The sequence below is a fragment of the Panthera tigris genome, chromosome D1 (genome assembly GCF_018350195.1).
Source record: "Panthera tigris isolate Pti1 chromosome D1, P.tigris_Pti1_mat1.1, whole genome shotgun sequence".
Lineage (NCBI taxonomy): Eukaryota > Metazoa > Chordata > Mammalia > Carnivora > Felidae > Panthera > Panthera tigris.
In genome coordinates this window covers 74,964,393-74,979,538 of record NC_056669.1, presented here as the reverse complement: position 1 = coordinate 74,979,538, position 15,146 = coordinate 74,964,393, and the positions used below count along the sequence as shown (strand labels likewise).

Below are 15,146 nucleotides of genomic sequence, written 5' to 3'. Positions count from 1 at the left end.
ATAGTCCTCTATATTGTAATGGTCTCTAAAGCTCTTTTCATCTCGGATGGTGGCTGCAGCGAAGACTGGCCAAGCCCTATAATGTCATCTACTCACCATAAACTACATCCTTAGGCCTTGCTTCCTGTCGCCAGGCCACAGCAGACCTACAGTGAAGCCTGATCAGCCACGGCCAAGAGCACTCCCTTCTGCACACAGACCTTCTGTGTATCATTGGGGACTCTGTTCCAAGACATAATACCTAGAAAGCTTGCTAACAGAAGAAGTAAAGCAGATCCCTGGGGCCTGCTGAATTAAAGATGCAGTAGCAACGGTCTAAACAAAACAAAAAGTACCCGAGCCTGAACTCCCTCTATTATTGCTATCAGGAGCACTACCCTAGCCAGAAGCAGGACTCAAGAACCCCTTTCAGCAGCCGCCTCCTACCTGCTGTGCCAGCTCCTGACCCCAGGCACGGCTTCGAGGCCTCCCAACCCCCCACGTGGATTAAAGCAGTGCCCATCGGCTCGCTCTCAATATCACACCCTCGTTCCTCAGCCCACTCTGGAAGGATCTCTGCACCCGGTCAGTCCCGGGTGCCGACAAACTTACCTGTCGGCATCTCCGAGGCCCAGGGAGGTATTTCTCTGTAGGGTCTCCCGCACCACAGCCATCCCATCAGGGAGCCGGTTCAGGCGACGAGTATAGAGGCCAAGTCCACCATCGGTCATGTACCTTTAATAGGAGCACAGGATGATGCAAATGTATGGTCAAAAGCAATGTGTGTACAGTCCCGTTGTTCACATCCAGAAGCTCTCCATGGCCACCCTGTGCTCTGAGGGGGTTAGGAACGGAGGCTTTCCCGAGGCTCTGTCACTAATCACAGCCCAGGGATAACTCAGCTGTTGATTCAACACAAAAGATCACCCACTTGATAGCAAAAATAGAACACAGCTTAATTAACCCAAACTCAACAGGAATCTATAGAGCAGAAGGGAACTAGTGAATAAAATTAACTGTCAGATGTATTCGTGACATTCTTTTTAATGTCAGCATTTATACAAGCAGGTGTTTTACCTAAGTAATGCGAATGGGACTGACAATCATTAGCGAATCATAGGGGGGAAAAATTACAGAACAGCGCAGTGGAGAAAGTAGGCAAGCTTTTAAGAGTGGAAAGAAAAGACCGAGGACAGATGAGCCACCTTTGTCATTGTGGGCAAGTTACTTCTCTGGGCTCTGAGCCTTTCATCTAAACCATGGGAACACCACAGCTTTCCTGCTTCCCAAGGCAGACATGAGAATTAGCCAGATAAGGCATATGAGAGTGCTCTGCAATGTGTATAAGACTATACACGTGGAAGACATTATTATGGTTGTCATCATGTTGAAGTATCTACCTACAATGGTGAATTTCACCTTTGATACCAATGTCTTAAGAGGGCTGTCACAAAACTCTCTGAATAACACTCACCCTACCTTACCCCTTTCCAGATCTCTTGGTGAGGCCACAAAGCTATCTTCCGAGGAAGTCAGTGTTATCGGGGGGAAAGGGTAGCCCCTGGAACTTCTGCACAGATGGCTGTCTGCCAACCAGACCAGGTCCCGAGAGCTTAGCCACCAGTAGGAAGTAGTTCAGGTACAAAGCAGCTTTAGCGCTCCTACACTGCCTCCTTCACAATACCCCATAAGGGAGACTGCTTGCATCTTCAGAGAACAGGAAGACAAACCAAAGAGCAAGAAACCAAACTCAGATCCCTTTAATTCCCACACGGCCCCCAGCAGGCAAACCTGCAAGGTGTCTGAAAATGCAGACAGACGCCTTACGTTTCAAGTAAAATGACATGTACGAAGAAGACCAACGAGTGGCGATTTTCCTGAAACAGTCAGCTGAGCTGCATCACGGAAAGTTGTACTGCCTTTGGAATTTGAACTTTAGAATATATGGAGTAGATCCTGAGGGCTGTCAATTCCTGACTTTCTTCTACTTCTCGTTTGGGACCTTCTTGGGATATACTCTCAGAAAAATGGAATTAGAGTATACTACGGGAGGCGGCCCAGAACCAGTTAAGTTCAAGTTGGGGGCAGAGAAGAAAGCTCTCACTGGAGCATCTGGGGTAAGAAGCAGCTTCCACGTGTGTCAAAAGAATTCTTCCTTAGAGCAGCTCCGAGGACACCATGTCTAACTTGAACTTCTCCCATGTCCCCTCCCGCCCCTCCTTTATGACGTTAAAGATCACAGACAATGCAATGCCCACATAATGTAAAGTCTGTTGGAGCAGTCAAACCAATTATTTGTGGTTGTGCCAACAAAACAACAACAGATTAGAATCCATTTTTCACTCAATTGTATCATTTTAATTTTTTTTTAACATTTATTTATTTTTGAGAGACAGAGACAGACAGAGCATGAGTTGAGGCAGGCAGAGAGAGAGAGGGAGACACAGAATCTGAAGGAGGCGCCAGGCTCCAAGCTGTCAGCACAGAGCCTGACGTGGGGCTCGAACCCATGAACCGTGAGATCATGACCTGAGCTGAAGTTGGACGTTTAACTAACTGAGCCACCCGGGAGCCCCTCAACCGTATTGTTTTAAAAGCAAAAAAACATTTTGTAAATACACCAAAGACCACTAAGTTATATGCCTTTAAAGGGTGAATTTTATGAATTGTATCTCAACAAAACAAAAACAAAAAACATAGTGATGACAGCTATAGTTAAACAATTATTTGTGTAATCACCTTTCACGCTTATCTCCTACACTACACAGTGAGCTCCCTGAAGACAGGGACTGTTATAATGTTGTTCAAATCTGTATCCCACGTACCTAACACGTGTTAAGTGCTTAAGACAAACGGGTTTTGTTGAATGAAGACCAGAATGGGGTCTAGCAAAAACTTTTTGGGAGGACACCAATTACAGGTTTTCTTTCCTCTTTTTATTTTATTTATTTCTTAAGATTTTATTTTTTAAGTAGTCCGTACACCCAACGTGGGGCTCAAACCCCGACATCAAGAGTCACATGCCCTTCCAACTGAGCCAGCCAGCAGCCCTTCCTTTTTTTAAATAATTTTTTTTCCTTTGGAAAGTTTATTTTTTTTAGTAATCTCTACCCCCAACACGGGTCTCAAACTCATAACCCCGAGATCAAGAGTCGCATGTTCTGCTGATGAAGCCCAGGTTTACCTTCCTCTTAAATGTCAGGGAACATGACATCTAAGACACATAGAAATGCAAATTAAACCATTTACCTGTCTGTGTACCCATCCATCCGTCCATCCATCCACCCACCCATTCAATGTGACCCAGGGTCCAGTGGTAGGCTCTCTGCACACATTCTACACTAGCACAACGAGAAAAAACCCACCTACGTCAAAATGCAGCGACTTTGCCAGAAGCTAGACTTCCCAGATCAAATGTCCTTTCAAGGAGAATTCAGGGGAAGCTCTTCAGAACACAATCTGTTGCACCATAAAGCAAGGCAGTTAACTTTGATTTTAGCAAAGCCCACTCAGCCATGGAAATGAAAACTTTTTAACTGCAGGGATCTTATCAAAGGACAAACAAACTAATTTTAGCGTTCATTTCCCTGCTGGATTTTCATCCCTGGTGAAACAACACATACGGATGGGCAATGACACGCACCCAGGCGTGCAGACGAGGCCCACACGTACACACCCCTGGCTTTCCGTGGAGGCGCACAGCAGGGCCCAGAGAGCATTCCAGAGACCATGCTGAGACGTGCCATGGCCCTCAACCCAGCAACACCCCAGCAGAGCAGCGTGGTTTTGTTGAAAATGACAACCTAGAAAGGTGGAAGGACCCTGGAGAGATGGCGACCTTGGCCTGTCCACTGCTGCGGGGAATTCTGATTTTGTTTAGGCAGAGAGGAGGGGAAAGGCAAGGATCCATCGGATTCTCTGCCTTCTCCAATGCACAGGGAACTAAAGTGCTTTGAATGCAAGTAATCTGACCATGATCCAGCCTTGCTGTGAATCTATCTCATTCACTGTGTGCGGAAGTTGGGTGGTGGACATGAGGAAATGGGGAGTTTACCTCTTTTCCCAGGCGTTTGTGAAAACATGTATTCAACCATGTATCTTTTAAGATATTCTTAAAAATTAATTCTGTTATATGTCCTCTCACTAGGAGACAGCATAGCATATCACTACAACGAGGCTCACACTCAAGAATCTAACTTAAAATATTTCTTGGGGCACTTGGGTGGCTCTGTCGGTTGAGTGTCCGACTTCAGCTCAGGTCATGATCTTGTGGTTCATGAGTTCGAGCCCCGCATCGGGCTCTGTACTGACAGTGCAGTCCCCTTTGGATCCTCTGCCCTTCTGTCTCCCTCTCTCCCTGCCCCTCCCCAGCTCATGCTCCCTCTCAAAAATAAACATTAAAAAAATATATAATAAAACATTTATTTCTAAAATATTACACGCTGATTCCAATAGTTTCATTTACAAAGAGCTCCATATAGATATTTAAATAACTCTTCTACTCTCAATGAAAAATATAATTTTGGCTTGACCCAAATTTGTGTAGGAATTGGCTACTGAACGTATTAATATAAACTGCCTTCATCAGGTTAATCCCTTAAGAAAGCATAGCTTGCAGGTGAAGCAATCGCTGCTGTACCCATCTGAATCAGCAGCCCTTGTTCAGGAAGGCTTGAAGGCTGAGGGGTGGGGGGGCAGGAAGTGATAGCCACGCCCCGTCTTTGGAAGCCTTAGCAAGGCTCACCCTGGGTACAGATGAAAGGGCTTGCCTGAGGTCACAAGGAAAGGAAGCAGTTGATCTAGGGACTGAATCTCCCAGCACCAACACTGTAACGTTCCTTCTCTTTGGGGAAATAAATAATTAGTGCTGGAGCCTAATGATGTGCTGGTAACATCCTAATGTTTGCTTGGTGAGGTCCTAAGTCACCAAGCAACTCAACAATTTACTCATTATCCTCTCGAGTTCTGCAGTGATGGGTGCAGGGGCTCTGCCTCCACCTTCCACAGCTTCCCCAGAGGCCCCCGAATGGAGCCCCTGCTAAAGACCCAAGGTGTGTGGTAGGTATCTTCTATTCAAGGCTGGGGAACCCTGGACTGGCCCATGAGTATAAGAGTTAGGAACAAGTCTCTGTTGTCAGAAAGATCTGGGTTCAAATGTCTCCTCTGTCCCTTGCCAGCTGGGAGACATTGTATGCATCATTACTGATAAAAACTCATGGATATGGAGGCTACTTGGGTACAAGTGCTTCCCATAAGCCATGACACTGTACCTTCAAGACTCTCGTAAAGTGTATTATCTGTTTTTCAGACGAGGAAAATGAAATTGTGGTCAGGATCACAGCGCCAAGTAGGGGAGTTCAAATCCCAGCTTTGTCACGCTTTTTGGTATAATTCTTAGGAGTTTCATTCCGTCAGCTACCAGATGGGTAGAACTACAGATTAATCTCACAAGGCTGCGGTGGGTTAAATACGCCAGCGCATGCAAAGCCCAGGGCCTGGTGTGTTGGGGGCACTTCAAATTTATTAGCTGCTGTGACTATCAACGGCAGCGACTGCCCATACCACAGGGTAGTGACTGTGTACCCTCTTCTCATTTTTCGATACCACAATTGTTAGGTACCAGGCTCTGTACCAGGCTGGGGTTACAGAGGAGGAAAAACCTAGTTCCTGTCCTGGTAAAGCTCAAAAGCTACAGGGGACCCAGACATTGAACAGATGAAGAGCAGTATTACAGATGGGTGCAGGACAGGCTCAGAGCACATGGGGAGGAGTCAAAGAGGAGCTATTTAAGCTGGCCCTTGAAGGGTGCATAGGAGTTTGCCAGCCAAAGGAGGAGGATCCATCTAGGCACATTGGTATCACATACAAAAGCAGAGAGAAACAGAGAAGAGGGTAAGTTAGGAGAACGGCAAGTAGTTCACTGTTGCTGGAGCATCAGGAATAGATAGGAGCCGGGCAGCGTGGGGACCGGGGCTCAGTCAGGGAGGGTGTGGGAGCCAGGTGGTTTGAGACCACTGGCTGTGAGCCAGGAGAGCTATGAAGGTACAAAGCAAATGACTAGCAGGCTCTGGCTTTCGTGCCAAAGAGAGCACTGACTTGTCAAAACTTCCATCATTCAATACTCCAGTTTGGGGGAGCATCTTCTCATCAATAATTCCTTCTACAGACTTTTCAGAATACACATTGTCTGAATCCCATCTGAGTCGTCTCAGACCTTTGCAGGATGACCAGACTTGTAGGGTGGCCTCACCATCGCTCAGGCCAGGAGAGACATGTGAGGGCCAAATGCCTCTTAAGAGGAACATTCTAGACAAGAAGAGTGCATCCTATGTAACTGACACTGGTTACAAAATACTTATGGAATCTAATAGGACCTGTTAGAACAGATACACCAGATTTTGAATCCAGTGCTTAGTTAAGAGATTCCTTCTTTAAACATGAGACAACGATGTGGAATAAATGAAACTGGCTTTGTGACTCGCCTTCGGAAGGAGGGGGAAGGTGGCTCCCCATTCCCAAAGTTCACAGTTCAATGTGACCTGCGTAAGTAACACAAACTGACTTCCACTGGGTGCAGAAGAAATCACCTTCTGTCAAGGGCTGGGAGAGGAGGGGTGGACAGGAAGGGGAAGAAATCTGTACTGACCTGATCTGGCTCAGTGCGTTTCTAATGGAGCATGACATTAAAAGACAAAACAAAAGAACAACAAAAATACTCAGAGGCAAGAAATTAAAGTAGTACAAAACAGAAGGGGAAAAAAAAAAATCAGGCCGAGGTGATTATTTTTTCTTCAAAGACGTGTCAACCTGTCTATATGTTCTGGATGCACTTTTGATTTAAATGTGAAGATAGCAAAGAAAATGGAATAAAAGAAATAAATACACACACACATACACAATTCCTTGCCAATATCAATATAACTATATAAGCATGTATGTCAACACATACTTTGTCGTCTACCGTTAAAGAAAACGATGTGGGCTGATGAAAAGTCCCTGCAGTGGAGCATTTCACCAGCGTCCAAGACCCTAAACAATATGTGCTTTCATAGTGCCCGCTGCTCTCCCGCAATGTGGCAGGACGCATGTACGCTCTAGGTTTATGAGGATGTTAACGGAGTTTCTGGACAAACCTGGAAAAGGATGCCTTTAGTTTCGGGCCTCTTAGAAGTCAGACGAAGAAACTTCACTCCGGGTCACAGAAGGACAATCGGACAAGCCAGTCCAACAAAACTGCCTACACCCTTTTGAAGAGAGCTGATCTCTAGGACGGAAAGGAAGTTGTTCCCCTTGACTTAATTAAGGGGAGAGGAGAAGGCACTGGCAATGCAAAAATAGGGTCGGGGGGGAAAAAGGGGGTTTAATTTTTCCGTGCTAATTTTAAAACTGTATGTAGTACTAAAATTTAAGCAAAGACTTAAGTTTCTACTAAGGAGGCATTTGGAAACCACTTTGTTCTCAAAGTTTTTTGGCACCAAAGCTGAGGCAAATGCAGCAAGTTTCTTTTATCCAAGGCCAACCCACTCCCATCCTTCACCCCAAATGACAACTACACAGATACGTCACTGAGTGACTCTAATACCCTCGTCGTGGCATATCTTTAATGGTTTTTGTTTTTAAGATTTTTAATTTTTTAAAATTATTTATTTATTTTTGTTTTAGAGAGAAAGACTGTGAGCAGGGGACAGAGAGAATATTAAGCAGGCTCCATTGCTCAGGGCAAAGCACACCACAGGGCTCAATCCCACAACTGTGGGATCATGACCCGAGCTGAAATAAAGAGTTGGATGTTCAACTAAGCCACCCAGGCTCTTCAAAATGAGTTTTTAATTTTTAGGTCATCTCTACACCCAACCTGGGGCTCGAACTTTGAGCTCTAATCGAACACCCTGGTGCTGCTGCTTCCCTATTACGGGTCATCTCAAACGGACACCAATGACACAGAATCAGCAGCTGCCTTTGGGGAAAGTCTCAGGTCTGAACGTCCTTCTCAGTAGGTTTCCCTGTGACAACAGGACTCTAACCTGGACTAGAAGACGCAAGTCATCAAGAAGCATTTCTTTGGTTTCCGTGTCTTTGGGGGGCCCTTCCAAAGACTGCTGGCAAAGGCAGAGGGGAGACATGGACCCAGAGATCCAAGCAGTTTCCTACCTTCCTCCTTGAGGCAGAGCTGGGGTACCTTTGAGCCCTGTTTCCCACTGTGCTGTGTAACTGCCAGCTCTTCAGAACATCACTAGGATGGTATATGGCTCTTTTTAGGAGGATGTGGGAGTTCACTTCTCATCTCCAGCAAAATCTTCCCTTCTCCTTTCATTCAAGTCTGGAGCAGCCACCCGAGGCCACGCGATGAGCCACCTCGGCTCAGAACACAGAACACGACCATGAGTCACCAAGTGGGAATACCCACCGCTCAACGGGCACCGGCCCCTTCCCTGGCTTGTCCGCATTTCCCTTCCATCTCACCGAGTCCTGGCTGCAAGGTAGGCCGGATGACCAGGCAAACCTGGCCCAGTTCTCTGATCCTGCTTGTGGCAGGAGGTAAAGCCGCTGCAGAAGTGAGCAGGGAGCAGGAGGCCTGGAGGCTGCTCTGGCGAGCCTCGTCACCAGAGCATGCCTCTCTGGGGAGCACTACAAAGACGTTGCTAAGCTAGTCAGACAAGAGCTCAGCTTCAGGAGGCCACAGGGACAGAGGGTGTGGCAGGAAAAGGCAGGCCTGGATAGAGGAGGAGTCAAAGGGTCCCAGGGGCCCCCTTTAAGCCTCAATGGGGCAAACTGGTGCCACAGACTTCATTTCCTAAAGCTAGGTGCTGCAAAGCTGCTTGAAGTGAACTGAAGGCACACCGTAGAGGTTCCTGCAACAGAACTCAACACGTACGTGCCTCACCCCACCTGCCGCTCATAACGGGGGCCACGCACTAGCAGCTCTAGTGTCACTGGCAATATTGCAGACCTCCCGAATCAGACTCCGGTGCAGGAAGACCCCCCATGCGGTTCTAATACACATTAAAGAGTGGGAAGCACGGGTTTCAGGCAGCGGTCTCTGCGATGAGGAAGATGAGACGACCCATATGAGCAAAAACTAAAGTATTTCTATTTGCGTGTGTTTCTTAACACCCCCCACTTCCTTCCTAAGTTTTGTGCAGGTTTTATACTGTGCGCCATATTTGCGTAACGTGGTACGCATACTGTATTTGAAAACACAGTGTCTAAAGCAGCAACAGATTTGTTTTAACACAATCAAAACGTTCAGAGACCATTATCTAAAGCAGAAATTGCTAAATTTTCTTAAGTTATGGACCCCATCTCACATATGTGTAAAATGTGCACCCAGTTGGAGTCAGCCCAAACGCCCCTGCCAGGGCCTCTGAGTTTGGGCAGAAGTGGATCCCGGCTGAGTAGGTCCCTTCGGCATATTCTGCAAATTTCCGCACAGGATTTTTGCGTCTGTTTGCTATAAACTGACTCAGCAGTGGCACATGGCATGGCTGTAACTCACACGTCACCCTGAGTTTTAGCACACAGACTCGATCTCACCACGGCCTTGGGCTTGCTTTTGCTTTTTCCTCAAACTCCTAGCTGGAGTGACTTGATCAAGCGGGAAAATTCTTGCTGCGAAGGTCCTTGTGTATTTGCAACATGCAATGTGAATATTCACAGGTTCAACCAAATTCCACTTGGCAGGACTATCCAGAGTGTTCTGGTTTAGCTTAGTACCTAGGATCTAGGCACACAGAAACTCGAACGAGCATCTGAATGCAAAAAACTCCAGAATACGTTCAATCACACAGCCAGCCAGGGATTATAATGACAGTGGATTTGTCCCCCCTATTTAAATAAATACACGTATGTAAAATTTTCATGATACTCCACAACTCTGCTTGTTTAAAATGGGGGCTGGTGGGGCATCTTTCTGAAGAAGGGCTGCACACTTTGGAGCTCTGACAGTCCCCGTGTCTGGAATCTGGTCTGGCCTGAATTCTCTCTACTGTGGTTCAACTGTCAGTGTGATGTTATAGTATTTCTAGCACTGGCAGGAAGCTTTCTGTCCACCTACTGAAAGATGAAACACACTCTCACACGCAGGAGACAATTCTCTAGACAAAGCCCCTTTAAGCTCTTCCTTGGAATGAAACAGATGGTGAGAGCTGACTGACTTATCTCCAGGAATCCTCAAACCTTAAAATACACCTGAGTCAGTGGGAGAACCGAAGAAAATGCAGATTCCGTGGCCCCGGCTTTGCAGATGCAGAACATCACTGGTGGGGCCCAAACTGTGCATTAAAACCACAACAACAACAAATTTTTTTAAAAGAACGGTTTGAGGTTTACAGAGAATTTGCACAGAAAGCAGACTTCCCATGTAGCCCCTCTCCCCTTCCACCAGCTTCCCTATTGTTAATACTTGGTATCAGTGTGCTGCTCTCTGATGCAACCAATGCTGACAGAGTTGCATTAACCAAACTCCATAGTTCACCTTAGGGTCCACTCTGTGTGGTCCAGCTGTTTTTGTGTGGCACAGGTTTTGACAAATGCATAATGTCATGTATCCTCCATTACAGTGTCATACAGAGTAGTTTTACTGCCCCCCCGCCAAATGCCCTGTGTTCCCTCCTATTCATCTCTTCCCCCCAAACCCACATTTTTAACAGATACATAAGTGATTCTCCTGCAAGCGGTCAGGGCCAGACTCTGAGAAATGCTGCCTTAAATCTTGAGGCTTGGATGGAGGAACTGGGAGCTAGACTGGCCTCAGTTTCCCTAAGAGGTAAATATTCGCCACAATGTGACTACAGTATAATGGTAATTTAAATCTCAAATCCTCATAGTAACTAGTCTTGGACCTCGATATTATGAGTACCTGATCCCTGATGGCCGCTCCATCTCAGATCAAAGGTCAGTAAGAGTTGTTAGAACTCCAAGGCTTTACTAAAATACCAATTAATTCATAACCTTGGACTTACAGACCTGCAGACCTCAGAACCATGTCAGTGTGGAAGCCCAGGCCAAGAGGGAATGTGAGGAGGCAACACCAGGCGTGCTGAATAGCGAGGATCATGGGCAACATGTGGGTGGTTCAGTGAGGGTGCCATAAGTTGATGCCCCCCTACCCTGGAAAAGCCTTCCGCTTTGCCTGAAGAATCCTTCCTCCCAGGCACTTCTACACGGAGGCATGCCTGCCAATCCCCTGGATGCCGCTACATCTGATAATTCTTGCGAATTTTTTTTTAGTTTTTTAAGTATATTTAGAGAGAGAGAGAGAGCACGCATGAGTAAGGGAGGGGCAGAGAGAGAGGGAAGGAGAGAGAATCTCAAGCAGGCTCTGCACTGTCAGCACAGAGCCCGACGCGTGGCTCAAACCCACGAAACTGTGAGATCGTGACCTGATCTGAAATCAAGAGTCGGACACTGATCCGACTGAGCTACCCAGGCGCCCCTCATTCTTGTGACTTCTGATACATTTCACAGGAGGTCAGAGGACTTTTATGTTGGCATTCAGGACTGTGAGATCTCTTCCGGAGATGACTAGAACCTCAGGGTGGAATCAGACTTCCAGTGTCTCTTTCTCTTCGGATCTCACGGAGACACCCCCAGGTAATAACCACAGTCACTACCGGACTGGGGAGAGTCCAGATGGTGCTCTGGTTCAGGTTCATGCAAGTTTTGCCCTGTCTTCTCTAGACTGCAGCTGAAAGCAATGTCAGTATGCACTGAGGATAGACAGAGACAGACTGTAACTAACTTTTCGGTGCAAGAAAGACCCCTTCTGTAGATCGAAGCAGGAAAGCAGGCCTGGGGAACATCATCCAACGCCCACAAACAACCTGGTTTCTGGAAGCACCTAAGGGTTGCAGGAAGCAGGGCACTAGAGTCTAGGCTGTTGCTCTAGAGGTGGCCCCCATTTTGAGGTGCTGTCATTTGCAAGACACATGTGTGCAGCCCCTACTATAAGGCAGGCACTGGCCTGGGTGCTGGGCAGAGGAGAATCAGACTTAGTCCTAGGCCCTGAGGGGCTTAAGGTAGACATGCAGATGTTTGCATGGGATTCAGCAAAGGCCAGACCACAGAGAGGGGCTGAAAAGCCTTCTTACAGCAAAAAAACGTGCAAGCAGCATCCTGAAGGGTGAGAAGGTATTTGCCAGGCAGCCTTGGGGAGGGGCAGGAAAATTAGGTACTTCACGGAGATACAGATGTGCAAATCCAAAGGACCTAAAGATGTACAATGAATTCACTGTGTGGCCTTAGATGCTAACGTTCCACCAGGTAGCATTTTCATTTAAAAAAAAAAACAATAAAAAACATCATTCTGAGCGCTCATTCTAAATGGGATTCAGTAAATGTATTCCAATTCAAAGAAACAGATACACAGGGCCTCTGGCCTTCAAGGGTAGGGATTAAGCCCAAACTGGGTGACTGCAGGATGCTCAAATTACCTGCCACTAAACCCAGCAAGACCCGTAGACACAACAGCTGACACACAGATGCCTGACCCCATTCATTTTTCCATGCGTCCAAGTGCACTGGGTCACCTTCAGAAAAAGCACCCAGGCAGCCAGGCACACTGGTCGTGGGTGGAAGCGGAACTACCTGGGGGTGGGGCAGGACTCTGAACATACCAGATTCACCATTTTATTTTTTTTGTTACTTTTAATTGTTTTTTTAACGTTTATTTAGTTTTGAGAGGAACAATGAGACAGAGTGCGAGTGGCGGAGGGACAGAGAGGGAGGGAGACACAGAATATGAAGCAGGCTCCAAGCTGCGGACTGTCAGAACAGAGCCCGATGTGGGGCTCGAACTCACGAACTGTGAGATCACAACCTGGGCCGAAGTCAGACACCGAACCGACTGAGCCACCCAGGTGCCCCCCCAGATTTACCATTTTCAGCAAATAAAAACACCCAATGTTTTTTGTAATCTACTCTGTAGATAAAAGTTTGACACAATCTTGGTTGGTGTGGAACTGTTGAAGACACAATGGTTCTCCAAAGTCACGCCTATTCTTGCCCTTGCCACAGCCTGCTCTCCAAAAATCAGAGTGTGATCTCGTTATGCTCATCAGGAAGGGATGAAAACAAAAAAGTTGGAAAAACAGTGAGTTAACATGTGTGAGCATGAGAGCCAGCCATTTTTCCTTCAAGAGGTCAGATTCTGAACTACTGAAGCAGCAGGCCTCCATATTAAGACACTGTCCAAAAATTATGTCCGTTGTCCACAAACGGGCAGAGGCTCTATTCCCGTGGACATGAGAAGGCTGTGGCTGTGAGTGCAGAAAGGCTCACTCATGCCTCAGCCAGCTCCGGCTGATCTCACAGCTGCCTCTTTGGGGTCCCAACACCCCCCCCCCGACCCCCCCCACCCCTCCCCCCAAAAAGCTGCACTGCATAATCCTGGTAAGATAAGCCATGGTCAAAATTTTGAAAATCTTTTTTGTTAATATTTATTATTTTGAGAGAGAGAGCATGAGCACACAAGCAGGGGAGGGGCAGAGAGAGAGAGGGAAAGAGAGAATCTCAAGTAGGTTCTGTGCTGTCAATGAAGAGCCCAACGTGAGGCTCCAACTCACAAACCATGAGATCTGAGCAGAAATCAAGAGCCAGATGCTGGGGCGCCTGGGTGGCGCAGTTGGTTAAGCTTCCGACTCTTGATCTTGGCTCAGGTCATGATCTCACGGTTTGTGAGTTCGAGCCCCATATTGGGCCGTGTGCTGCTGCTCATGGTGTGGGGCCTGCTTGAGATTCTATTTCTCCTTCTCTCTGCCCTTCCCTAGCTGGGCTGTCCCTCTCTCTCAAAATAAATAAATTAAAAAAAAAAAAAAAAAAGAGTTAGAGGCTTAACTGACTGAGCCATCCAGGCACCCCCACTGAAATTTCGAAAATCTTAGAACTACAACAAAATCCTAAAGTGAAAAGCGAAAACTGAGCCCAGCCTCCAGCTGGGCACATCTGGTGTAACATCTGAGTCCTCAGGTGAACCAGAGAAAAATGCCCTTTTCTACCACAGCCGGTAAAAGCATGTCCTATTCCAAGAAGTGCCTGTGGGGACTGACACGGTACAAACCCCAAGATGATGCGCTCCTTAGTGACTAAACACGGTGCTCCTCTCCCCTGACGTGGGGTGGTCTCAGTCCACACACTCTGCCTCATCCAGCTCCTCAGAGCTGAACTACAGAAGGCCTTTGCAGACCACGCCCCCATCTCCCACTTAGGATGAGGTCCTACCTCTCAAACTTCACCTTAAATGCAACTGAACATTATGTAAAACACCAATAATACGCAGTTTCACAGAACTACAGAATATCAGATCTGGGGGAAGGGCAGGTGGTTCTCAAGGATTAATGACTTGATCTAATGAGTTTTCTGATGCAGAATTGAGAGTCATGGAGTTTAAGTGATGTGCTCAGGGACACATAACTAGAGAACAGGCATTGATATGGTTTCATTTTAACACGTTGTTGTGTTCAATAAATTCACTGTGTTTTTTAACGTTTAACATTTATTAATTTTTGAGAGAGAGGGAGAGACAGAGTGCGAGTGGGGGAGGGGCTGAGAGAGAAGAGAGGGAGACACAGAATCCGAAGCAGGCTCCAGGCTCTGAGCCAACAGCACAGAGCCCATAGCGAGGCTCAAACTCATGAACCATGAGACCATGGAGCCGAAGTTGGACGCTTAACTGACTGAGCCACTTAGACGCCCCAATAAATCTGTCTTTTATAATAAAATAGAAGCTTGGCTCCTTTATTCTACATTTTGGGATAACCGCTTATCTATCTTCTTGTGCTCCAGCTTCTGACCCACCAAATTCAGTAAAGGCAGGACTGTTGTTGTCACTATTATTATTTTAGGACCTGTGTTTTTGCTTCACTATCCCCTGCCCCTAGAACTCTTGAGATAGGTACCTAAAAACATTTTTGGTGTACTGAATGCAAGAATAAATAACAACCACGGATTTAATTGCTTTTATGTCTAATGTATGTAAAGCATTTGGGGAATAGGAAGAAAAATAAGACATCCTTGCATCTGTTTAGATAAGCCAGACCCTACTAATAGTCGGCTATGTAACCCTAAAGACTCCAAGGAAGACTCCGAGGAAGAAGGGGCCTTCCGGGTAGAGGAGGCTACAGATGGAGGAGGGAGGAGTCATGGGTCCCATTCAAGGGACAGCATGGCTT

General features: G+C 46.8%; 1 protein-coding gene across 2 annotated transcripts in view; it reads right to left on the bottom strand.

Annotated features, from left to right (window-relative positions):
- NAV2 (neuron navigator 2) overlaps positions 1–15,146 on the bottom strand; it is a 324,615-nt gene that overhangs the window by 122,491 nt on the left and 186,978 nt on the right. For both annotated transcript variants that reach the window (XM_042957640.1, XM_042957639.1), the window contains exon 11: positions 592–714. In XM_042957640.1, coding sequence (XP_042813574.1) covers positions 592–714 — 123 coding nt within the window. The remainder of the gene's footprint in view (positions 1–591; positions 715–15,146) is intronic.